The sequence below is a fragment of the Mya arenaria genome, chromosome 13, assembly GCF_026914265.1.
Source record: "Mya arenaria isolate MELC-2E11 chromosome 13, ASM2691426v1".
NCBI lineage: Eukaryota > Metazoa > Mollusca > Bivalvia > Myida > Myidae > Mya > Mya arenaria.
The window spans coordinates 58,320,662-58,348,096 of record NC_069134.1 but is presented as its reverse complement, the minus strand read 5'-3'; the positions used below and the strand labels follow the sequence as shown (position 1 = coordinate 58,348,096).

Below are 27,435 nucleotides of genomic sequence, written 5' to 3'. Positions count from 1 at the left end.
ATACTAAGTATAAACCCTTGAATGATTGATTGACAACCATTGAAGTGTTAGTTATAACCATATTGAGACAAATAGCTGAATCAGTGATTCATTGAAAATATGATAATGTTTTCATGTAGCTTTTAATTTCAACATTTTTCATAAATTAGCATATTCATGTACAATATGACAGATCATCAATAAATGCAATTGTGTTGCTGTTAATAGCAAATGATTATTTTAAATACTCATAGCAATTTTCTTAAAGTAGCTGTACTTGTGTGGTCCTTGTGACAATAGTTGTCTTTCTATGAATAAACAATAGCACTATACTGCCTTGTATTCCTTAATATGGTTTAAAGTTACGTTTCCTTCAACAATTTCAAAGAATCTAGAATTTCCTTTCATTAATTACAGCTATAAATTGGAAATGTTTTTTTCCCTTATTTCCCAAAGGCAAAATATCACCCTCAAATACTACATACATTTGGACGTGTACAGTTGACTATGCTACTTATGACAAAGGACAGACTTGACCAAGCCGTCAATATGCCACCTCTGCACTTTTTAGACAATTGTCTGCTTGTAGAAACAGGGAATGCATACCAGAAATTTGCTTTAAATAATTGAACGGATGACAATTCCATATTAAACAGAAACTGCCCGATTGTAATTTAATCTCTTTAAACTCATCTTTTTATCACTAGTAACCATACACAGTATCACACTGTATTGGTGAATATTTCCCATATAATTGGCAACAGACATCAGCCTATTGTTATAAAGTCAAGACAACAAATTTATTATTGGTAAGCATGTTTCATCTTTTTCTCTTATTCCACTTCTTCCCTGCTTTTGTTTCCACTTTTCCTTTATCAGAACTTTGAATTCCAGAAAAATCTTTGTGCAGGAAGTTCCAAAGTTGCTTTGCATTCTGGGCATTACCCATAATTCTTGTGAGTTCTTCTTCTGTCAAGGTAGACAACTCTGCAATGTCAGTCATACTGTTCATGATGCTCTTGTAGTTCTTGGAATTCACTCCTGGCATTCTTATCAACATATCCTGAATTATAAATTGCAATTGATGTTATTTATACATACACAACATACATCTACATTCATTAATTATGCATTAAGTGTCAGAAAATAGCTCATTGGGTTAATGTTCTTGTTAGCATATACCTGACTTTAAATAAAGATACTTGTATCTTGTTTTTTTTGGAAACTTTTCCACTGTTTATGCTTTCCAAAATGTGAACAATATGAGACATTGGGAAAGTGCCATGACAACAAAATAATAAATTTAAACTCATTTTACATGTAAAATTTAAAGTACCTAATTAGAGCTGTTTTTATGAGATTTTTATGTTTTTTTTTCAAGAATGACTGGATTAAAAATGTTTCTACCAAATTGGGAAATATTATGAATTTTAGGGGGGAAATGGGCAGCAAACTGCACAAGAAAAATCACTTGTACCATGGCTTAAACTCGGAAGATATTTAGATAAAGATACTTCATGCAAATTTTTGAACTTAAAGTAAATTACATGTATACAGATACTGTATATTTATACCAAACAAAATAACCATACACCTGTTCGAATTTACTCCACACCATGAACACTTTCAAAGGTCTCATCAAATAGACCAAAATACTGGGGCCCGTTCCATAAAGATCCTTATTATTCGGAAGTATCATCTAAGCGTTATTTTCATTAAATAAATACATCACCATGCATATACACATATTATAATGAACTCATATTATTTCTTGTCCATGATCAAGAGTCATTTTGATCTATTTCATTGTATCTAATTATGTTCAATGTTTGAACTGAAGAAAATTTATGTTCTGTTCTATTTTCATCAAATACAATATGTTTGTGTATATTGAAATGAGTATAAAAGTTGTGGAAACCAATAATACAGTTGATACCATCTGGGATGTTTTCTTTAGTAGATGTAAGTTGAAAATATTCAGTAAAAAGTTTTATGAATACAGCCCATGGTTTTTATGGCCATTGGGTATGAAAGTATTACACATGAGTCTTACCTGTGGACCATGGCTAAATCTATCTGACCAGTCTATTCCCTCCGCTAGCGCGGTGACTGTCATGGCAGTACTGGCTTCCGGTTGCTCTCTGCCTGCCTGAAAAACAATGTAAATACTAAAATTGACTCTCAAAAACAAACAGTCGATATTCTTAAAAAAGGTTTTTCACAATATGCTATCAAACAATAATATAAATAAAGATTTCAAAGAAAACAAAGAATATATAAAAAAGTTTTTTTATTTCTTTTTTTTTATATTGTGATTTAATTCATGATAGTTCTGAAAAACCAATTTTAAGTTTAAAAAGTACCATATAATTTCAAAACTTCTAAAATAATTATAACTATAAATATATTGTAACAAGAGAAAAGCGATAAAGACATGGATGATCATACTTTAAGTTCCTCAAACAATTCAGCAGTAGCATATGGACTCTGGCACCATAGGATGCGAAGTTTGGGGAAATGGATTGTGAGCAGAGTGAGTCGAGTTGTTGTCTCCTGCATCGACACATCATTTGACATCGGATACTTTCCCTGAGGTAAGATAAGATTACAATTTACAACATACCTTATTTGTTCAAATAGATGCCCAATGCCCTTGTCATTTTTCAGGCTCACTAGCAAACAAATTATTATTCAAATTTGTCAGTAAAAATTGGTGGTGTGTAATCAATGACTTTTACACTAGGGTACAGGATTTATTGTCAACAAAATGGGCAACAGATATATCCTTTCATAGCAAAAAAAGGTCAAGTATATTATGTTTTTTAGTTTTAAACTTATTTATTTTACAATGTTTGTGAAACAAGTTATTACAACATTATATCAATAACTATCGCTTCCATGATGTTATGTGAGTGTGGTCTTGTGTTATGTTTGAATAGTTTAGTTTAAAATTATTTATTTTACAACGATTGAGAAACAAATTATTACAATGTTATATTAATCAACCTCATTGGCACGGTGTTACGCAAGAGTGTGGTCTTGTGTTGTGGGGGAAACCGGAGTACCCGGAGGAAACCCACCTGTCCGGCTTGGTCACCAAAAACCGAATTCACATGCGGTAATGGATTGTGAGCAAAGTGATTAAAATTGTTGTCTTCTGCATTAACAAATAGGGTTATTGCCTCGGAGGTAGAATATCTTACACTAAGTAGAAGAATACTGGTTGTAACAGTTGTAGTTTGGAGTTTACATACTAGTATATGTTTTCCATAATTAAACTAGTACACGATTTTTGCCAGAATTGTACATATTAAGCTGATAGTTATCTATCTAATATGCATGGTTATTAGTATAAATTTAGGAATACTGCTTGTGGTTACCTTTAAATAATACGATATTAATGAACTCAATTTTTAAATGCACTAATAAAGTATCATTTTCATAACATTGTTTTAATGAGGCAAACTGGTAAAGTGCTCTAAATGAAGGTGTCTGTCTTTTGCAAAAGAAACACCTGGTCCACTCCAAAAACAAATTTTAAGTAACATTTTAAGCTACATAATATCAGTACTGTTTACTATCGGGACAAAGAACTGTTAAAGCTGTTTTTACAGTTGTAAATTAATTAGAATAGACTAATCTCTCACCTGTATTGAGAAAGCCTTGTTGGGATCAAACTCTATGAGCAGAACGGGTCGCTTGTAGTAGCGAGTCATGGAGACACACTGACTGTACAGTCGCCCGTTGTTCAGGGAGCCAATCAGATCAGACACGCTCTTACGCTCCACACAGATCTCCGGGGTCAGGATGTAATCGCCGACCTAGGATTATACTTTTTTTATTTCTTCTTATCATGGGGACAGATTACCTATGCAATGCAGATATTTAAAAAATGAAAAGAAATATGAAATTAAATAAATTTATCATGTATTCATAAGGAAACAACACAATTGACAACTTTGTACCTAGTGTCATGTTTATTGCATAACATCTAACAAATTAACAAACAACAGGTACAAATTAATTATGATTCACTAAATAATACCGTATTTCCCTGACTAAACAGTGATCGGCTTATAAGAGGAAAAGGCATTCTACATTATACCTCGAGTGTGACTGGTTCAATATCTATCCCTCTTCTGTGGATGAGAGACGGCAACTCGCTTCTGAACTCACGCATGTCGACAATCACCTGTAAAAATAGAGTGATTTGTTCACTTTAATGAAAAAATCGGAAATGGAAATGTTTACCAAAAAAATCGACTATGTGATTTGAGCACAAAAACTTTTTATTTAAATACTGAAAGACTTAAGTCCATGAGTTAAAAATATTTTCAAGGGTTGTAAGATCCATACCTTCCCCTTGCCAGATGATGTGGGATTCCCGCCTTGTCTAGTGTTGACTGTTGCATTAGCAGGAGTTGCGTCCCTTTCCAAGTTTATATCAGTCTCCATTTTGCCTTCTCGCTCCTCCGGAATAACCATCGTCTGGAATGAAAATACTGAAGCATTCAGTTTTGCTATCTTAAAGTAAAAAAAAAGAGATCTAAATCTGCGTAATTAAAGAAAACTTGCTTTCACCAATATAATCCACCGATCTTTGTCAGCTACCCCAGTCCATATTCTGTTTACACTACAGTGGTACTGTGTAAAAAATTGACTGACAAAATTTGGTTTTCATGGATATTTATGATGAAGGGAAGGAATCTCATATTTCAATTTAATACCATCAACTTCAGAGATTTACCTACTTAATATATAAAATAAAAAATGAAGTAATTTTATTGGCTAACTTCCGTTTCCAATTGGGCACCAAAGAAAATGCCTCATTCGTTAATTATTCATCATTTTAAGATTTTTTTAGCAAAATGCATACTCAATGAAGCAGAACATAATAACGAACTGCGAGTATCCAACAATACCTTAAGATAAGATAACACAATTTGTATTGTAATTTGGCAAGTTATAGAAACAAACCATCATAAGCTGTATAGAGCTTTTGAACCGGCTATGTTATATAACAAACGATAATATGAACACCGGCATAAACGAGTGAAAACTAAGACTTGGCAGATTGATTGCCAACTCTCGTCCATCATTTTTTATTTGTTTAACACTGGGCATCACATGATAATTATCAAAGCCAGAGTTATGTACCTTGTTTTAAGATTATTGTCATGGCAACATGTGTACCAAGTTTCAATTAAATATCTTAAACAGTTTCAGAGTTCACGCCAAGACGAAAGTTGACAATGACACCACGGTTATGACAAAATCTCCCTTAAAATAACCCTACTCGTAGTTTGATTCCTACTTTAGATAGATGTATTTGATTTGTAGTAACATCAAGCCTCATAATTATGTGGATCTTCTTTTGATTTTCTTCGATAAGGTTCATCTATATTCCCAAGCAAATAATTGTTGGAATTGAGTTCTGGGGCCATATCCATAAGCACATTAGTGAAAAAAATTAACTTCATGAAAATACATTTGTTTTTTAAGTTTAATTTAAAGCAAACTAACAATGTCTTTACACTTAAAACATGAATAAAAGCTAGAAAAAGGTTCTTGTAATAAAGGCATATGAATGCATTTGATAAAACAAGAGGGTATTTAAAATATTTCATTGTTAAAATTTGAAAATATTCAATATTAAAGTTGAAAATGTTCACTAAGAAGCTTATGAATACAAACTATTGTCTATATGCTAACTGACTGTACATTACTATGTTTAATTAAAATTAGCATCATGAGCAAATGCTGTTTTTATGAGTCAAAAGAGGAGCACAATCTTCAGCCAGAGTTATGTACATGTAACTTACAACATTATTGCATTGTCATTCTTTACATGTGTAACATACTTCTGCACTTGTAAGGCAATACCACAGCTATAACAATTCTTCACCTTTAAAAAAAAGAGCCCCAAAAAAGCTTAGATTTAAACTTTTGAAAACGTACGGCTTTTTCCCTGATGATAGTCTCAAATGCCTCCTTCTCCTTGCGTAGTGTGGTGAGGTAGCGTTGTTCCTCCACAGACCCAGTGTACATGAGGAAATATACACGTAGTGGAGACTCGGGGTGGCTGGCCTTGTATACCTGAACACAAAAGTTGTGATTTACAGTTACTTAATGCAGCCACTTAAAAGCACAATATAAGCACTCTTATTCTATGTAAAGAACCATTGTTTACGACATTTATTCATCCTTTTGGGATATTAAAACAATTGTATTAATTCTAGTAACTCTTATTTCGGAGAAAGAGTGCAGGACATGAACTATTTGCTTACTTTGCAAAATGGCCCAAAATCATGAAACTAAGACATGAACTATTTGCATACTTCACAAAATGGCCCAAAAGGCATGAAACTAAGACATGAACTATTTGCATACTTCACAAAATGGCCCAAAAGTCATGAAACTAAGACATGAACTATTTGCATACTTTACAAAATGGCCCAAAAGGCATGAAACTAAGACATGAATTACCGGGTATTAGCATACTTCACAAAATGGCCCAAAAGTCATGAAACTAAGACATGAAATATTTGCATACTTCACAAAATGGCCCAAAAGTCATGAAACTAAGACATGAACTATTTGCATACTTCACAAAATGGCCCAAAAGTCATGAAACTAAGACATGAATTACCGGGTATTATCATACTTCACAAAATGGCCCAAAAGTCATGAAATTAAGACATGAATTACCGGGTATTTGCATACTTCACAAAATGGCCCAAAAGTCATGAAACTAAGACATGAATTACCGGGTATAAGCATACTTCACAAAATGGTCCAAAAGCCATGAAACTAAGAGATGAACTATTTGCATACTTCACAAAATGGCCCAAAAGTCATAAAACTAAGAGATGAACTATTTGCATACTTTACAAAATGGCTCAAAATCATGTAACTTAAACATACACCAATACTTTAATCAAAAATTGCAAATTTTCACTCCATACCTCTAGCTGCCTCACAAACTCCATATCTGGGTCATAGAGAACGACGTATCTGGGCTGGACCTCAATCAGCGTGCGCACGAGACTAAATGGATCTGAGCACCCGTGCAGTGGATGAATCACTGTAACGGGGTCCGGCAAGATACCGTAGTACGCATCTGATGATGTACAGGGGGGCTTTTCTTCAGGCTGGGGGAGCAGGAAAATATATTTATTTGTATTTTAATGAAAAATTATGTACATAAAAAAGCTGACAAAATCTATCAACAGCAATGAAGCATCATTTGATCATTTTTTTCCTTTATAGTCATCAAATCAAAGTTGTAGATTTAAGGTTAACCATCAGTGTTTAATGTTACGTGTTGTCGTTACAATTTATGTTAAATCTTAACACTAACATGCCGGGGCAGTAGTAGAGCCTCCTTATTCTTCAAATAGTCCAGCTAAACCCCCCCAAAAAACATTAAGATAATTTTCTGATGGAATGTAATACCTCTGAGTCACCTGTCCCTGTCTCCATATTGGATGCAATCATCTGAGTGAGGCTGAGGGCATCTGGATCCTTCACAGGCTTGGCTTTCCACTGGGCTATTCTCTAGGATGACAGAATATTGTCTGCATGTTATACTCATATGCAATATTGGAAAGCATATAAAAAAACAACTAAAAGTCTATATTTTTTTTAAATTGGGGGCAATTTTTAACTGTTTTACTTTTGAATGTGTTCATGCTCTTTCTTATTACATAAGGGACAGTAAACACAAGTTTCTAGACGAAACCCCAACATGATCTAACAATTCTCTTTTTTAATGTGCGATTGCTATACATCAACACTGTAGTAATAACAACATCATCAATCCACTTTTTTTCTGTCAAAATACACATTAAAATGAAGTACCTTTTGTTCCTCAATATATTCCCCCTTCGTGGCCAGTGACTTGGTATACAGCCTAGCCAGCAGACTATCCGCTCCTTCACATAGTACCTGACAAATATGATGAAATATAACTCCTGCATATTATATTGTGGTTTAGGTGCAGCCTTTTTTTTAAAGCTATTTTATCACTTTTATAAGGTTTATGAGTGAACATGAATGTAAGTTGAAAACTTTATTAATTATAAACATTACAGAATGTAAACACAATCAAAATTAAAGCAATCAATAAAAAAAAGTCTCATAGTACACAGAAATCATGGGAGGAAACTGATGAGTTTAAAATAATGTGCGTTAATCCCTTTCCATACTTCCTTGAGTTGAGCACATGTCCTGTCATCCTCGGCAGCGATGAGTACCCTGCCGGGGCCCAACTTGGGGTCAGCCTTGCTATTGTGGTCTGTGATTTCTGCCATCACCTCTGCCAGGGCCTCCCACTTAGGACAAACATCAAGTTTTGCAGCCTCTGGGAAGGATAATTGACAGGATATTTTGCTATATGACTAATCAATAGTTTGATAGCTGATCAACAGTTATGAATTTTCTTGTGGGTAAAATATTTTCGTTTGGTTTATTGCACATTCTTTCATTTTGCTATATTTACAGTAACAAATCTATCAGAGAAAATCAGACATTTATTCAATGACGTGTTGGTTGATAATAAACATGGCTGAATTATTTTGTAAAAAAACTCGTAAATGGAAGCACCAAACACATAACAATAGCATAATAAGGGATGAAAACACAACAACCATATGGTAGACTTATCTGGATATTTGATGGCCATATGATAAATTAAGATCATAAACCTAGAGCATTTTTGCCTTTGTCTGAATTCTGTTTCTTTTCCTTGTCTCTATTGCCGTATACCCGGTCTCTTGCATGCTGAAAAGGGTTAGAATCAAGCACAAGTAAATAACATGTAGCACAGGATAATTACAAACATGCATGTAATGAAAGCTAAATTACAAAATGTCAATATGAGAATGGGACTAGCCTATTTTCCTAACAGACACTTCAAGGGTGTGCCAGTTTTGAAACTCTCAAGAAAGTTATTTTTTATCTAAAATTGGAAAAAGGTAGAAGTACACCCAAAGATCAAGGCATCAAATTGGTCTGGCCTTCAGCACAATTTATGTTAAAAAATGTCTATAACCAACAGTGTAAGAGCCGAAATAGAGGTGCACCACCAAATGTAGAAGTGCAGCTGTATTCATGAAACAGCTGGTGCACGTTCAGTAAGAAAATAGATATGCACCTCTTTATTTAGATTTGCACCTTTACATTTAGAGATGCACATCTAGTTTTTATGTAACAACTACTTAAGTACCTGAACTGGATATTATAGTAGACTCACCACAAACAGACTATCAGCAGACTCTAGGAACAACCAGCCGGTATTCTGTCCAAACTGTTTCTCGCTCGTTCTGGTATATATTTTACAACATAACAAACAATCAGATATTTGCAACAAAAAATCTTTTTATGCCAAAGAAAATTCACACATTAGTAATGCACTCCGTCATCTTGGGGAGAATGAGACAAAAAACATTTAAACAGTCGAAAATATTCTTTATATTTTACCGTGAATATTACTGGAGTATTCTTCTAACATACAATGGACAGCTTAGGAATGAAACAATCATATCAAAATTTCTAGTACACCAAATTTTTCTAACACAGATACATTATGACATATAATACCAAACAAGCTCTTTCAAATACGTTAATTTCTTCAAGCACTTACAGACACCCTTAACTGTTCAAAAGCATGATTCAGATTCTACCAAATCATGACAGTCATGAAATTTTATTGCATTACTCCACAGTACTTGAAAATCAAAATGGAACATGCATATTTCACACTTAGGACAACATTACACTTACCTAACAGAGTTAACCATGTTGAAGAAAGTCACACAGTCATACTGGGTTAAATGCCTGAAATGTACAATGTGCCGAGTGTTCAGAACTTTGTTAATGAACAATGTGTTTAACTAAAATTTGCTCTAAGCAAAAGTAAAAGGCGATCTAAAAAGAACTTTCATAGCACGGAGCCGCTTAATATTTTGTTAGCCTAATAACCAAATTGACCGATTTATAACCAATTGGAACTTAATCAAAACAACATCAAGAATGACAAGATGGTTTCAAAATAAATTCTTCAAGTTGTTGTCTACAAAATATATAAACCTACTAGTTCTTTTAATTTAAAAGAGAAAGCACCACAACTCTGGATCTACTGAGGGCAATGTCTCCAAGATCAAATGCAGGCATGTAGGGGACACTGAAGATTCTATCTCACATGAGAGTAAGCCGGACCCTATCTCACCTGAAAATGAGCCTCACCCTATCTCACCTGAAAATGAGCCTTACCCTATCTCACCTGAAAATGAGCCTGACCCTATCTCACCTGAGAATGAGCCGGACCCTATCTCACCTGAAAATGAGCCGGACCCTATCTCACCTGAGAATGAGCCGGACCCTATCTCACCTGAAAATGAGCCGGACCCTATCTCACCTGAAAATAAGCTTGACCCTATCTCACCTGAAAATGAGCCTTACCCTATCTCACCTGAAAATGAGCCTGACCCTATTTCACCTGAGAATGAGCCTGACTCTATCTCACCTGAGAATGAGCCTTACCCTATTTCACCTGAGAATGAGCCTGACCCTATCTCACCTGAGAATAAGCCTGACACTATCTCACCTGAAAATAAGCCTTACCCTATCTCACCTGAGAATAAGCCTTACCCTATTTCACCTGAAAATGATCCTTACCCTATCTCACCTGAGAATGAGCCTTACCCTATCTCACCTGAGAATGAGCCTTACCCTATCTCACCTGAAAATGAGCCTGACCCTTTCTCACCTGAGAATGAGCCTGACCCTATCTCACCTGGGAATGAGCCTGACCCTATCTCACCTGAAAATGAGCCGGACCCTATCTCACCTGAAAATGAGCTTGACCCTATCTCACCTGAAAATGAGCCTAACCCTATCTCACCTGAAAATGATCCTGACCCTATCTCACCTGAGAATGAGCCGGACCCTATATCACCTGAAAATGAGCCTGACCCTATCTCACCTGAGAATGAGCCGGACCCTATCTCACCTGAAAATGAGCCGGACCCTATCTCACCTGAAAATGAGCTTGACCCTATCTCACCTGAAAATGAGCCTTACCCTATCTCACCTGAAAATGAGCCTGACCCTATGTCACCTGAAAATGAGCCTGACCCTATCTCACCTGAGAATGAGCCTGACCCTATCTCACCTGAGAATGAGCCTGACCCTATCTCACCTGAGAATGAGCCTGACCCTATCTTACCTGAAAATGAGCCTTACCCTATCTCACCTGAGAATAAGCCTGAGTGTTTTGAGATCATTGACAAGCTGCTTGGTTTTCGGGCCTAGTTGGTGCCATATAGGGTCTAGTTGCAGACGAATGGTTTGATCAAACGACTTTGCTATCGCATTTTCTACAGTGATTTCTTCTGCATCAATCTGAAAATGAGATGTGAGGTATAAATGGATTTAGGTTATCATCTTGTCAGTCAAGCCATTGTTTGCAATATTTCATGGTTTAAAATTTGACTACTTCAATGGCTGTATTAAACAAGAAATGGCTTGGACTAGAACCCATTTCTACCGTATTTTCTCGACTATAAGGCGATTCGCTTATAAGACGGCCCCCTAACTTTGCCCATGAAATCTGGTGCTTTTTGTTTCGACTCGCTTATAAGACGGGGTCAATTTATAAGCAAATCTAAAATGCTAAAATTCTTCCTAATGTGTAAAAATGTTCAAGCTCAACGGACAATTATCGACTTTCGCGGTAACTGTTTTTGTTTTACTCAAAGAAAATGGCGATCAACTGTGAGCTCTCTATTTGGAGGTAGGTTAAAAATGAGTACATAAGTTTGCAGGACAGGTCGTTACTTATCGGAATTGTAATAATTAATCAATAACAACTTATGTTTGTTTTAGTTTTTTTTTATTGAAGACACCAATGAAGTTCTTCGGCAAAATAAATGGCTTCAATAACATAACTGCGAAAAGCCGAGGCATGAATAGGTGTTTGTTTAGCAATAATGCTTTAGGCAATAATGTCCCTTGATTGGCGACGAACATAAAGGATTCATATTCGCATTGTCATTTGTTTGCTTAATCAAATTGACAGTTAGGTACCTACATCATATTAAGATTCCAATTTATTGATTTGATAATAAATACATTTAATATCAGGTTTAGGGAAGATAACTTGAGAAATATGTTGGGCAGGATATGATCTAGCTGTGGCCTGACATTGTAACCATGTTTTAACTTACCGGGAGGTGCATTTCTCCTTAATGCAGGCATTGAGGAGATCCTGCAGAGTGGCCTGACATTGCAACTATAATGTCTGTTGTAACTTACCACAGAGCTCCTTGATGAAGGCATTGAGGAGATCAAGCTGGGGCCCGACATTGCAACTATACTGTCTGTTGTTACTTACCGCTGTGGTGCATCGTTTGAGCTCCTTGATGCAGGCATTGATGAGATCCAGGAGTGCGGCTTGACAAGCGACCATGTTGTCAGTCAGCTGTACATGAATTTCAACAACATCTACCTGCATTAAAAAGGCATTTTGATAAGCATTAGTTTCACCCTCTGAAATAATAATATTTTGGATAATTTTATATTTCATGAAAAGCTGAAGGTTAATATTACAGTAGATCTTTAACATGTGGACTTTGTGGTGCATTACATGTGGATTTAACTGCTGTCCGTTGATTTATTTTGTTACCCGTTAATCAAGGATCATACCTAAAATGTTGTTTTTAAATCCTGAGTCATGGGTTGCTACACGTGTGCTTATTGTCATTTGCAAGATGTATGCAGTTGTGCATGTTAATGGGTTTGGGGTTAGGGCAAGTTTGGTAGTTTTTCCACAAAGCTGTCGAAGCCAACACTGGAACCATGAAAGATTAGATGCCTCAACCTTTTTCTTTTAAAAGCAGACAAGCTTAAAACATTTACAAGGATGCGATTTATCCATGGATTTCAACTGATTTAATGGCTCCCGGGATCAAAAGAGCCCTATGGAATCTTTTTTATCCAATTACAAACGGTTCACTGGTTGCATTAATTTTGATTATTACTTAATTTGTTATTAGTATTGGCATTTCAGTTTGCTACAAATTTTAATCAGGAAAACCCACAAAAGGGCTTCTGCAACAGAGTGTTTCACCCCCTTTGAACCCCATTGGGTGCCCAAAGCACCCCAAAAACCCATAATTACTGTTAGCCCTTCAGCTGTCAAACACATCCTTGATTTAGCAGAACAAAATCCCATTTCTTAAATAACACATGAACAAAATCAAACTTTTTATTTACAGAATGATAAACACAGTTAGACTACCCAAGTACCTTATGTTTCTCCAGAGTTTCCTGGACGTTGGCCTGAAACCTCGGCCATAAGAACAGTTTACGCACAAACAGATTCTTCATGATGCGTTCAACGTGGCAGTAGCCTGTCATAAATGCTGAAGCATTGTGGGAAAAGGCCTTGATGAACCCCGTCTGCAAGATAGGATCACAAACTATTGGTGAAAATTCTAAGAAAGGGGGAGCAATGTTGACTTAAAAGTTAAACATCTATGCATATTTGGATTATACTAATTTATTTTAGCTCAAGTGAGACGAAAGCTGATAGCTTATAAGATCACTCTCGAGTCTGTTTCCTGGGCAAAAACCAGTACTGTGTCCTTTTTGAGAGGCCATGAGAAAGTACCCCTAGTGACGGGATTGAACCCACAACCTCATGGGTGAGAGGCGGACACCTATACCACCAGACCACTCTCACCCCTTATGCATATTTCTTTTAAAAGCTATAGAAATTCATTGCTTTTTCGCAATTGGGCCCAGGGCCTTTCTGATTCAAAAAATGTGTCATTTTGAATGAAATTGGGAATTCAAATTATGCCTAGAAATAAAAAGAATGCTTAATTTTTTTCTATATTAATTATAAAAGAATGTGCTTAAATTTATTTTCAGAATAGAATTACACATCAATACATAACATGTCATAATGACACTTGTAAATCAATCTACTTAACATTAGTTTGACTTCTAAAAGTTTAAAAATTGGCATTGGGGCAGAATTTCTGCCAGACTTTGTCAGAAAAAATACCCACTGAAATTAGACTTTCGCATTACTATTTATAGCTCATTTTAAAGCTGCACTCTCACAGATTGACCATTTTGACAATTTTTTTTTATTTCATATCCTGTTTTGGTGTAAAATTCAATTATTGTACCCGCCGATCAACACTACAAGTAATAGGACAGTGCTTACAGAGTAAAGCTTATTAAGATCACTGTTACAGCCATAATGAACCAAAATAAAGTCACCAACCTTGTTTTTCTGTCTGTAAAGCCGCAGAATAAATGCCTCCTGACAGGATTCAAATATCCTAGAAAAATAAAATATGAAAATAAATGTATTTACTTTTTAACACGGTTCATAACCTTACAGTTACCTAGTTTTACAACTACTAACATTAACAACACTTGCATTTGGGCCAGGAAAATATATCCCCAAAATTTGTTATGTGTCAATCTATGAGAGTCTCCTTTTAAGTCATCGTCAAATACCCGGATACACACTACGCTATGCTTTGTTGTGTACCATGGGCAATATGGCAAGGAAAACCTTGTCATGAATAATTAATTAGGCAGTTTCATTATCCCTGCAAAGTATCGGATGTTTTGCAGTTGAAAAATATTCTGGTGAATGCCCGACTTGAACCGGGCTAGCCTTTTCAGCACAATAATATTAGGCAGTAGCCAACACCACACAGCCCCGGATCAATATTTGAGTGTAACATACATTCATTTAAAGAAGAGTTGTCTCTCCTGCCTCTTACATATCCATTAAAACCGAGATTTTGTCGGTGAATTGTTCCATGGTATATATTGAAAGAAAGTACTGTGGTTTGCAGACAATGCCTTTAAGTGTGATGCAAGTTAAGTATTGTGTCAAGAAACATTTGTATTATTGTTTCCACATTGGGCAAAGGGGTTGTATATCTTCTCCACCGTCCATTCCTGATTGAGTACATCCTCATTGAAATAAAAAAGCAAAGAATCGACAGACATTCTTTAAAATGAGAAATGTTGATAGTACCAGTGGCTGATCTACCGGGGGGAAACATAGGGCCCGTGCCCCCCCCCCCCAGCGGGATGGCAAGTAACATTTTTTTTGGGCACAACTTTATTGATTTAGCTGTACAAATAACTTGTTTTGTCACAATTTAAATTTTATATAAGCATTTGAGCAAATAAACCTGATTATCGAGTATAATATAGTATACGAAACGAAAGTCTTCTGAAAAATTACATCGGGGCCTGAACATTCAATAAAAAAAATTGGCGCCGCATTTTACACATACAGCTGATCAAAAGTAGACAAATATGGCTGCAGTTATATGCGTAAGTTTACTGTTTTCAGAATATATCATATACCAGAAATATATGTTGTTTTAAACTGTTAACATGTGCACATTATATTTTCGTCATTGCTTTTAATAATGTCATTGTGTGCCAACAAGATATGTGTGTGCATGACGTGCATTTTACAAAAGATATATTCAAAACGTTGCCGCTTTGAAACTTTCCATTTCGGCCTTTATTATTGTCTAGGTCTCTGAATTACGCTAGAGCCTATGTAAATTAATACATAATAATTTATTTGAAACCCTTTTTGGAATTGGTTGTCAAGTTGTTTTTACATCAGTTAACTTAAATTTATAACAATGACATCCGAAGTACGTACAGTATCGTTGAGTGCAATCAATATACTGTAGTGTAGGTTTATATAGCACTAATTTTAAAGTATAAATATGTCTGTCTCTGTCGGACGAGTGGTTAATGACTTAGCCTGTTAATCCATCGACCCTGGTTCGATTAAATTAGAACGGTTAGATATCTTTATTGTTTTTTGAAAGGTTTATCTCACTAAATGATATCTTTTTAATTCAATTTATCTGCCAAACATCATTGACAATTAATTCCATGTCATTGTATGATTAAAATAATACATTAAAAAAAGTTTGATATGTTTATCCGCAGCTGAGTACAGTGTCTGGGGACTACTCAGTCCAGCATTAGAGGCTTCATACCGGGTATCAAGAGTCTCTAAATCACAATAAAATGACTTCCACAAATATTTCACTCAGAAATACAAGAGCACCACAAGCAGGTGCCAACACTCGACCGTTTTTCTTGGTCAATCAAGGGGAATAACTTAAGAATGAATAAAGCCAAAGTTATGGGCCTTGCTACACATATGAACACTGTTAGCCCTATGATAAATGTTATGCCCCCAAATCATGTACCTGTGAGCCCGACAGACGATAATGCCCGTCACATTTTCCACAGGGACCCTGTCTGTGAGGAGATCGACAGTAAGAATTCTTGATGTGATGAACAGAACTCCCCCTTGCAGATAAAGCTTCTGTCTGAAAAACACATATATTGCAGACTGCCTAAAGAAAATTGACAAATTAGCTTTCATATTTTTTAAGGGATGCAAACGAATTGCAAAATTGATATTCGAATATTCGGTAATTCTTTCGATCTAATATTTGAATATCCGATTATCGAAAAACATATTTTGGAAGATTAATAAACTACTATTATTATTCGCTTAAGTAATAGTAGCAGTTTCACCCTACTTTGTCGTAGCAAGTACGCGCGGGGGACCCCATTTTCCCCAAATGAGCCTTTGAAATTCCCATTTTTCAGGAAGAAAAAAAAACAATACATTATAAACAGACAAACAACAAAATCAAATAATTTCAATTCCGCTGCCTTTATAAACAAGGTGAAATTAGATGGATTCCTAGTCAAACGGCGTTTTGCACCAATGGAGGGTCTTTCCGTAGGTCAAGCAGCCTCGTTCTGAGATTGACCTCTAAATTGTTGACATTTGAATACCAAACCATATTCGAATATTTATTTGCATCCCTAATATTTTTTCATGAATCATCCGGGAAATAAAAGTGGCAAAATATTAATTTAAAGGTATGTGTCAAGGATGAAACAATGGTGTTGCATATTTTAGAGTTCTGTAAATTGCTCAAACTAAAGAAGCCTGATTCTTTTCCTTAATTAATACAATGTACAGCTATATACCACCAGCAACAGAAAATAGGACTGTGTATAAATGTTGAGCAGTCTTTTTTCATTGCATGGCATATGTAGATCACAGACATATTGTGGATTGTTTTAATTATAAGAGTTTTTGAAAATAGATCTGTCAGGTTGAAAATTAAAACAAAGCCAATATAATAAATTCACAAACACCTGTCTATAATTAAACAGTGCCCCACCTTCGCACCTTAGTAAGGAAAGGAAGTTCAATGGTTCTGCCGATAGTCATATGCATCAAAATTACCAGCTGCTAAATGAATAAAAGGGGGCATAAGAAATTATTACCAAACTTTTCACCTTGAAATATACCTACATGCCATATTTGATCACCATAGTCTAATTTGAATTACGAATATGAAGTAAAAACCTTTTTTCTATTTTTAGTAACAGTGTCACCTTGACATTGACATCACGCACACATCATCAGTAGCTCACAATATCATTGCGAAGGTTTATGACTCTTACTCTCATACTTTTTATAGGTACCATAAGTGTATCGCTAAATTTCATGAGCTATATGTCTAATTTTATTTATGTCAGTGGGCCATAACTCCAAATGGCACATCCACAAACAAGCCCAGGATGCACAGATGCACAACATGCTGGTTAACATTCCTCGATAGTGTCATGACTCCGGCTCATATATTTATCTAGATAGGAGTGACACAAGATTCCATCCTTTTTAATGCATTTTTTATTGACTTCCTTTACTCTGCACTAGCTGATACCTAGGATATACGCGTGGCAGAAGATCGCATGCTCTATAGGCTATCTTTTAACTAAGTCAAGGGACATAGCTCTGTACTTACTAGGTGCAGTCACACTTGAAACCCAAGGAGGTGAACAACTTGCTCATATTCATTGTTGAGCAACAACATATGCTGATTAACATTCCTGTCAAGTTTCATCACTTTGGCTAAGGGCTTTTCCATTTAAATATATAACCTTTGGGGGGGGGGGGGGGGGGGGGGGAGGCACGTCTATATTATACCAACCCTCTACAGAAGCAATTTTACCCTTTTGGGGTCCAAATTAGTAAAAAAAGACACCCACCCATATACTATGAAAATAATTGCCTTCCACCAGTGGGTTATGTGTTTTATTGGAAAAGCCCTTATATACTTTTAGAGATGCATGCGACACAGGATATCATGCTCTATAGGCTATTTATCAACTTAATCAAGGACCATAACTCTGCAAATATTGGTTGCAGCCACACACATTACCAATGCAAACAACTTCACATGATGCCTAACACTCCTGTAGAGTTTTATTACTCCGACTATTATACTTGTGGAGATACGCAGATACTAGATGTTCTGCCTTATGGAAGGACTTAAGGTTTACTAAATTCATGGGTTACGAGGTTTTCCTTTCTTAAAAAAAACTCATATCAGGTGTTTATATTCACATCTCATATAGAAAACTATTCAAAAAGCCCCAAGCCCTCATGTTAATAAAACCCCAAAACTTTACATGTTGATATGCATGGACAGATGGACAAGGGAAAATATGTAAGTCCCCCTCTTTAATGCGGCCTACAAGAGAAAAACAGATCACCTCTCTGTAGCATTGTACTCATTGGTGACAGTCTTTGGAAGTGGGGAGACATTTTCTCTCTCAAGTTGCTCAATGTAGAAGTCCTAGAAACAGAAAGCAACTTGTAAAACGAAGTTCCAATCATAAAAATACGAGTTTAAAGGACACAAAAAGTATGAAAATATCTTAAGACTTATTAAGTGATTATGTTAAGTGAAATAACTAGGCTCTGATTGGAAAATGAGACATACTTTTTTGGGAGAGGAATGGGGCCAAATTTCAGGCCATAAAAACATTCTGTTAAATAACTGCAACAAGTATCCTTCAATGAATTGTACATCTGTGTACATTTGTACGTGTCACTATGATCAATTTCTGTCAACAGTACAATACTTGATTGTAAGTTAATATTTAACATTAATTAACAAATATCATTTATAATAATATTGCCATCCAAATAATTTATCAACGCATTAAAGTCTACGCTAATTTTTTTGCCAATGGGATCACTGCTAGCATTCACACCAGTGGTCGAAATTAGCACAAGCCCGCAAGCCCTGCACTGGTAAAATGTCTTTTGGCCTTGCTCAAATTCTAAATTTTATATAGCAGGGCTTTTGAAAAAGCACTTGTCTCCCCTATTGTGTGGTCGTAGCTGAGAAAAAATAAATGATGGACATGAAATTTGTAATTTTGGACTGGAGACAAACCAACAGTGAAGTTTGGTTTATTCACCCGTATTAAAAAGTGAACATCTACTGTGACCTTGACCTTTGACCTACTGATATCAAAACCAATAGGGGTCATATACTTGTCATGACCAACTAGCATACCAAGTATGAAGTTTCTGGATCTAAGCGTTCTATAGTTATTGAGCGGAAACAAAGTGTGACGTACAGACTGACTGACTGACTGACCGACAGGGCAAAAACAATACGGGGAGACATAATTTCCATTTATTCATTGACCGGTCATATTAAGTGTGTAATTCAGAAGCTGACTAATGCTTGTTGGCTAGAGAGGCATTTCGCACTTAACACTAAAAAGTAAGCATTTTATTATTTCATTATCTTGCTGATTTAATTTTCTTGTTAGTATGCATAAGTGAGTTCTTCATATCCCACTTAATAAAACCAAATAAGATCTTAATGGAAATTTAGCAGCTGTTAAATAAACACTAACAATTACATAAAATTCTTACTTCATCCAACGGTGTAGTATTTAAAACGAGGACCAAGGTAGATGGATCACAGTACACCTTGAAGAAGTTCACCAGTATCCTCTCCAGTCCAAGACCCCTTAAAATTAGAGAAACACAATCTTAAAATTAGAGAAACACAATCTGAAAATTATAGAAATACTACCTTAAAATTAGAGAACCACTATCTGAAAATTAGAGAAATAGTATCTTAAAATAAGAGAAATAATATCTTAAAATAAGATAAATACTTTCTTAAAATAAGAGAAATACTATCTGTAAATTAGAGAACCACTATCTTAAAATTAGAGAAATACTATCTTAAAATAAGAGAAACACTTTCTTAAAATAAGAGAAATACTATCTTAAAATAAGAGAAACACTTTCTTAAAATAAGAGAAATGCTATCTGTAAATAAGAGAAATACTGTCTTAAAATTAGAGAAACACTATCTTAAAAACTATCTTAAATTAGAGAAATGCTTTCTTAAAATAAGAGAAACGCTATCTGTTAATTAGAGAAATACTTTAATAAAATTACAGAAACCCTATCTTAAAAACTTTCTTAAAATAAGAGAAATACTATCTTAAAAATAGAGAAACACTATCTTAAAAAAGAGAAATTCTAACTTAAAATTAAAGAAACACCATATAAAAATAATAGAAATTTTACTATCTTCAAATTAGATAGTATTTATCTTAAAATAAAAGAAACACTATCTTAAAATAAGAGAAACATTACCTTAAAGGTAGAGAAACACCAACTTAAAATAAGAGTAATACTAGTACCGGTAATACTATCTTAAAAAATAGAGAAACACTACACATGTAATATAAATATTAAATATTTTAAAATTACGTCTCAGTCTTGTATGAAAACATTTTGGTAGTGCACAGATAAGTGATGGCCAAATGTTTGCATAAACTAATGAACAGTAATGAATACTTAAACTTTCAATCATTCATTTTTCAAGAGATAGTTCACAGGTATTCTCTAAAAATATGATTGTTTGACTGAAATGATTGCCTGCATAGTAAAGATAGATTTGACAGACTTGAAATGGTTTTAGTTATTTTTCCGTGTGTTCTAAACATATAATTGTTATTTACAAACTAATTTTTCTCACTATTTTCCCCACATAATTTTATTATCTATCCTCGGTGTTCTCAATAAGAACCGGCTTCTGGACAAAATTGACAACTTGTCTAGCTGACATTTGGGCTGGTTCAAATTAGGTAAAATAAGTAGTACCTGGTAGGTTACTTTACTATTCGAGGCGGTTCAACTGAAACTTAGTGGCAACCCTGTATCCTAGCAGATTGTTTATGTTAAAACTTAGCAAACCTGGCAGTAATGAGCAGACCATCATCGTGGAAGGCGTCCAGGAAGATCTGCTGTTCATACTCCAGCAGCTTCATTTTAAAGGGAGCTGCTCACGTTTTAATTATTAGGGTCAGTCATCTGAAACATAAAGTTGTCCGAAATGTGATAAAAATGCATGATAAAATGATTAAACATCATCAAAAGTTTAAATCAGACCTCTATTCTTCCTGATAATTTCAAACAAGAGGCCCATGAGGGCCTATACTCTACTCGCATGGCTTGTTTGGTCATTTCCATTCCAGGGCATACGTATGGGTAATAAGCAACATACTGATAGTTCACTTATGTCGGTAAAAAGCTATACACAGCTTATGTTTCAAATGTTATAAATATGGAATCCGACAATTAACAAATATTGACATGACTTCACTTGAACACTTTGGTAGTTAAGTTTTGTGTACATCAAAAAGAAACTGGGGGCTCTGTTCTGTTCACAAGCTCAAATATAGATATTTTGTAAATTTCAAGGGGCCATAACCCAGTCCTGCTTGAGGGATGTGGATGGTTGTTGATAGGACCCAAGATTGCGTAAATATCTAATGTCACTCGTTATGTTTAAGTTTAGTAAACACTGGATAATTAATGGAAGCTGTCTTGTGTACACAAATCAATTATAGCAATTTTGACCATTTCAAGAGCCAAAATCCAGTCAAGCATAAGTTTTCAAAAAGAAGTGAGATTTCATCATTATTTGATTATTGTCCAAGTTTGATGAAGATCAGGGGCTCTATTGTGTTTACAGGCCATATTTTAGCAATTTTGACAATTTCAAGGGTTATATAATCCAATCATGCATGGGCTGGTTTTCAAAAAGAACCATGATTAAGTCAACATCTAAGACTAAGTTCTTAGGTAAGTAAACATCAAGAAATAAAAAGGGTATTCAATCAAAATCAATCAACCCTCTTTAACAAACAAATAAAACAAAAATTAACTCTACTCTCTGAGTATAGGTCGCCTCTTTCAGCAATTTTGACAACTTAAAGGGCCATAATCCAGTCATGCATGTGCGGTTCTGGCAGGTTTACAAAAGAAACGAAAGCTCTCATGGATATTTATCTACAGTATACAATAAGTATGCTAAAGATACAATTAAAATTGAAGACTTCATCCCGTTCACACGTGACTGTTCACTGACAGACAGACAACAGACATAATTTGGCCAGTAAGGGTTTAAGAGACAGAAAATTCGCTATGTTGCCAAAAAGTGTAAGTAATGTTACATGTGTATTGATACCAGTAATTGAAAATTGACCTTTTCTAGGCTTAGGTTTACATGATTATGATAAAATTAGTAACTGTTGTTGGTTGCAACAACCAGCATGGGCCAGTCAGGGTTAGAGAAACTGGCCTACAAACCCCTGGTTTACCTTCAACCATCACTGCTTGGCATGTAAAAGATGCCAAACATGGTTCAAGCAAAACTACTATTTAAATTTCTGCTGGTAATGAGACGTCAGCATTGTCAAGTCCATGAAAAGGTTAAGAGCGCTCACAGACCACTTACTAGCTAAATACTAGGGGTTGGTTGTCCCATGGATTGAATATTCGGAATAAAAGAAGGAGGAGATGGTGTTTCTCAATCGCTAGAAGTGGTGAATATCTACACCCCTTCATTATCATTCTTGCAATCCACCTGCAATACGTCATATTGTTCGCCACTGCTAAATGATGAAAAATGACCTAGGAAGAAAAGTGTGCCCGGTGTGGTGCTCAAACCTAACCCCGCTGGAACACTAGCACAATGCTATAACCAACTAAGCTAACCGGGCGACTGATTCTAACCCTAGTCTAAAATAATAGACGTGTTATACGGGATTCTTCCAATTCCTAACATCTAAGCGAGTTTGTGTAAAAAACTGAGGTGTTTGAAAAATATTGAAATTGCATTACCAGTAAGTGAAGTATTTTATGGTTGAAATGGATAAAGGTTTATATTCATACTTTACCATGTAAGTGAAAAGTTATTTTGCACAAAACAAGCATTTAATGCATTAAAACACATTATTTGCCTTTCCAATAAAACTAAACTTAACTGACACAGACAACAATTATGCCAAGCGGAACAACTCGACCCAATTGTATTAACTCGGCCACCTCCGACAAGCTTCGAGATAGTCCCCGTAAATACAATTGTAACAACTCTGCCATGGCCGAAATGTTCTGATAGTTTTAAAATTGTGAACTAAAGTGTGCAGGTGCCCTTCATGTAAATATCGTTATGTTTTGACAGAATGAAATGAAGAAAAACTCGTCAAACTCATAATTATTCGTTGGATATTTATTTTTTGTGTTCGGAACTATAAATTAACATTATCTGGTAATATTTCTTGTTTTTATGATATTTCATAGACGCAATATGCTTTAATCCGGAATCCCGATCGGAATAACTACCCGTTTTTGGAACAAAACAATTTGTACATGAAGGTTTTGCCATATCAAATATCGTAAAGAAAATCCGTCAACGTACAATTATTTGGACTAGTTCTAACCTAGTCCAAATAATTGTACGTTGACAGATATTTTTTACGATTTTTGATGTATGGCAAATCCTTCACGTACAAATTGTTTTTGTACCAAAAGTAGGTAGTTGTTACGATCAGGATTCTGGGTAATATATGAATATAACCTTTATTATCCATTTCAAACATAAAATACTTCGCTAAGGCCACACCAAATTAATGTTTAGTTCCTCAGATTTTTGCCCAAAAAAGTTGGAGCGAGGGAGCGAAAAAAATAAATAAATAAAATTTTGTCAGTTTTTATAAAAAAGGAAGCGAGCGAAGAGCGAAAATATATTTTTCCTTATATTCAATATAAATAAGAAAGATTGTTCAAAATAATTGCCCTTAAACCCATTTTAATGCCATCTTGAACTGAACCTCTAATGGACATTGGGAAAATGTCGGAATACATACTATTTATTCATCCGTGTTTAGTACAAACATTATATGGATAAATCTAATTTCTTTTATAATTAAAACGTACTGATGATCATTCATAATAATAAATAGCCCTGCATTTAGTAAAAAGTTTGAAACGACTTATATAAATCTACCTGAATCAGTTTAACATCGTATGCAACTGTATTTAGACATAACTTAATATTGATTTGGGATTTGTAAAAAATGATCACTTATACAGGTATCATCAAACATCAGACTCCATATAACATAGACTAAATTTTGTTTTTGTTATCACAGGAAATGCAATGACATGTGCTTATTAAAACAAAAAGAACAAGGGTATTTTTCAGAGTACTTTTTTTGGTTATTTAGATGTTTTTATGCACCAGCCAATTGTATATGCCCCCCCCCTCTCAAGTCCAGAATAGCGGGGACTTTGACTTCAGGTCTCTCAAAACCCGGGTAAAATACCCGACCTGCAGGAACACACTGCTGGTAAAATCCCTGCCAAATGGCCCCGCAACCCTGAATACCTATGTGAGGCCCATTCCGGACTATTTTCAATATGAAGACAAAACCACATTCACTAGGCACTGCAGGGCCACCTGAAAGGTAAAAACACAGCCCATTGCCTCTGCTGTCCCCGGTATACCCCTGGAACAAGGGCGAGGGGTGGGCGGGGCAGTGGTTACAATTGACAAGTGCATAACAATCCCGGATTATGCTGCAAATAAAAACAAAATATTAGGTGATAAACTTAGGCTTACTTATGTTGAGGTATATCCAGGGCAGTGTTTCTATTGCTATTTGTGAAAAGATATTTGTTCAAAATTGTTGTTTTGTCAGAATTTGATCAAAAATGAGCTTGATACATCAATTTGGACCAAACAATGACTCATATTCCAGTTAAGTTGACCTGTCCGATTTCCATTCAAAACGAGTCACTAATTACGCAATATAATCGCTACCAGTCTTAAATACACATGCTTAATTGCATAATGATTGCTTTAAATAATGATCCTTTAGTGCCTGAGACGATCAACAATGACTTCAAGCATGCTCAAAACATATTTATTATCAAAAATAACAATATAAAAACACTACACATCGGTAACTTCCCTTAACAAAAACACGAAAACTAGCATAGAAAAATTATTCATGAATATTTTTAGCCTTTTAATAAATTATTACTTGAAAAAAATCTGCTTGGCTAACAAAATGGAAGTGCGGGCGCACAAAAAAATAAAAATATTTCTTTTACATTTTCAAAAAAATAGGAGCATTAAATCTGCGGAACGAAATATCAATTTGGTGTGGCCTAAATACAATTTCAATATTTTTCAAACCCACCCAGTTTTTGCACAAACCCGTTTAGACGTCAGGGATTGGAAGAATCCCATATAACACGTCTATTATTTTAGACGTGTTCTAACCCAAACACACTATAGTCCAAATAATTGTACGTTGGCGGATTTTTTTTTAGATTTTTGATATGGCAAATCCTTCACGTACAAATTGTTTAGTATCAAAAGTGGGTAGTTGTTCCGATCAGGATTCCGGGTTAAAGCATATAGAGTCTATAAAATATCATAAAAACAAGAAATATTACCAGATTATGTTATTTTATATTAGTTCCGTACACAAAAAATAAATATCCAACTTATAATTGTGAGTTTGACGGCTTTTTTTCATTTCATTCTGTCAAAACATAACGATATATACATGAAGAGCACCTGCAAGGCTTCAGGGCACAGTTTTAAATCGCTCGGAACATTTCGGCCATGGCCGAGTTGTTACGATTGTATAACGAGGTCTATCTCGAAGCTTTGTCGGAGGAGGCCGAGTTATTACGATTGTATCGAGTTGTTCCCCTTCGCATAATTGTTTTCTGTGTCAGTCAACTTTCGTTTTATTGGAAAGGTAAACAACTTGTTTTAATGCATTAAATGCTTGTTTAGTGCAAAATTACATCTCACTTACATGGTAAAATATGAATATAACTCTTTATGATCAATTTCAACCATAAAATACTTCACTTTAAACAATTTCAATATTTTCAAAACACCCCTGTTTTTTGCACATTCCCGTTTAGACGTTAGGGATTGGAAGAATCCCGTATAACACGTCTATTATTTTAGACTAAAACACACTACTACAATTATTATGATCATGGTTTCAATACATTAACATGTATTGTCAACAATAACACTTAATTTGTAAAATTTGTCTCAGTGTGTTGGATATCGCCTGTCAACATTCTCTTTTATCATTGGAGGCTATGGAAACGTGAATTAGTAGACTCTAACCTGGATCACGACAGTTCTTCTTATTTTCTGGAGAGAGTTAAATTGGCAAATAATTTTAATGCCAATGTCACGTTCTAGATTTGTGAAATAACATAAAAGAAAACTTTTTCTATAACTAATATTTTGATGTTAACATTTAATGAATGTTTTCTAAAAAGATTTCGGTAACCAAAATCAATGGAGGCTGACATATTGCTGTGCTTGATCAAAACATTAAGAATAATCGATTAATACTTTTATCTCCTTGGGCACATATGTGTTGCCCAAGTATGTAGGTTATAGGTTGCTTCAAAACTAGATTTTTTTCTAACTTTAAAATAATGCATTATTAAGATTAACTTATTTAACTTTAATGATCAAACAAAAACATATTATTTGAGTACTGTACAATTACTGTACAAAACATTCCTCTTTATACATTAAATGTTTTGTTTTCTTAATTAAAGCTGCACTCTCACAGAAATACCATTTTTTACAATTTTTTGATTTTTTGTCTGTGAAAGAGCAATTTTTTGCATAAATATGTGCAAACCAATGATACAAGACTGCTGACAAAAAATCACATAATAGATTTTCGTATTTCCATTCAAAAATTAATGTTTTATGGCTTAACCCGTTACTAACAGTTTAAGAAAAACGCATAAAACATATTTTTTTAAACTTAAATATAAAAAGTTGCGATCTAATTTTTTGGTCTTAAATAACTGGTTTCCATGGATTTTCACAAAAATTGGCTCTTTCCAAGACAAAAAAAGTTGTCAAAACGTTCAATCTGTGAGAGGGCAGCTAATAGAGCTAAACAAAAGAGACAAACACACACAACAAGACACGGAAATCAAAAAGGGTCCCTATGAATGTAGTTAGTGGCAAAATCATGAATAAGTACAAATGTATTAAAACATTGAGTCGAGAAACAGGAATATCGAGTAAAGGTTATACTGATTACATGTAAAATTTGTATAAAAAGTTCAATCAGAAAATCCACAACTGAAGATATCCAAGCCTGTCTTTTGTCGACTAAGACCAACTA

General features: G+C 34.8%; 1 protein-coding gene across 2 annotated transcripts; it reads right to left on the bottom strand.

Moving 5' to 3' along the window:
- Nucleotides 1–103: 103 nt before the first annotated feature.
- Nucleotides 104–26,598, bottom strand: LOC128214181 (DNA repair endonuclease XPF-like). 2 transcript variants are annotated; one of them, XM_052920522.1, is made up of 23 exons: nucleotides 26,406–26,598; nucleotides 21,155–21,271; nucleotides 19,814–19,910; nucleotides 18,634–18,716; nucleotides 16,257–16,379; nucleotides 14,276–14,333; nucleotides 13,288–13,440; nucleotides 12,374–12,487; nucleotides 11,234–11,382; nucleotides 9,763–9,816; nucleotides 9,233–9,302; nucleotides 8,685–8,760; nucleotides 8,187–8,341; nucleotides 7,840–7,926; nucleotides 7,435–7,536; nucleotides 6,945–7,130; nucleotides 5,938–6,075; nucleotides 4,336–4,467; nucleotides 4,085–4,171; nucleotides 3,627–3,800; nucleotides 2,428–2,568; nucleotides 2,033–2,128; nucleotides 104–1,042 (listed from the first exon to the last, which is right to left on the bottom strand). In XM_052920522.1, exons 2-23 carry the CDS (start codon nucleotides 21,226–21,228, stop codon nucleotides 800–802), a joined length of 2,592 nt encoding a protein of 863 aa, XP_052776482.1. In that variant the 5' UTR covers nucleotides 21,229–21,271; nucleotides 26,406–26,598; the 3' UTR covers nucleotides 104–799. The 2 variants fall into 2 exon arrangements, with proteins under 2 accessions (XP_052776482.1, XP_052776483.1); XM_052920523.1 differs by having other exon boundaries at nucleotides 8,700–8,760.
- Between the last annotated feature and the right edge of the window lie 837 nt (nucleotides 26,599–27,435).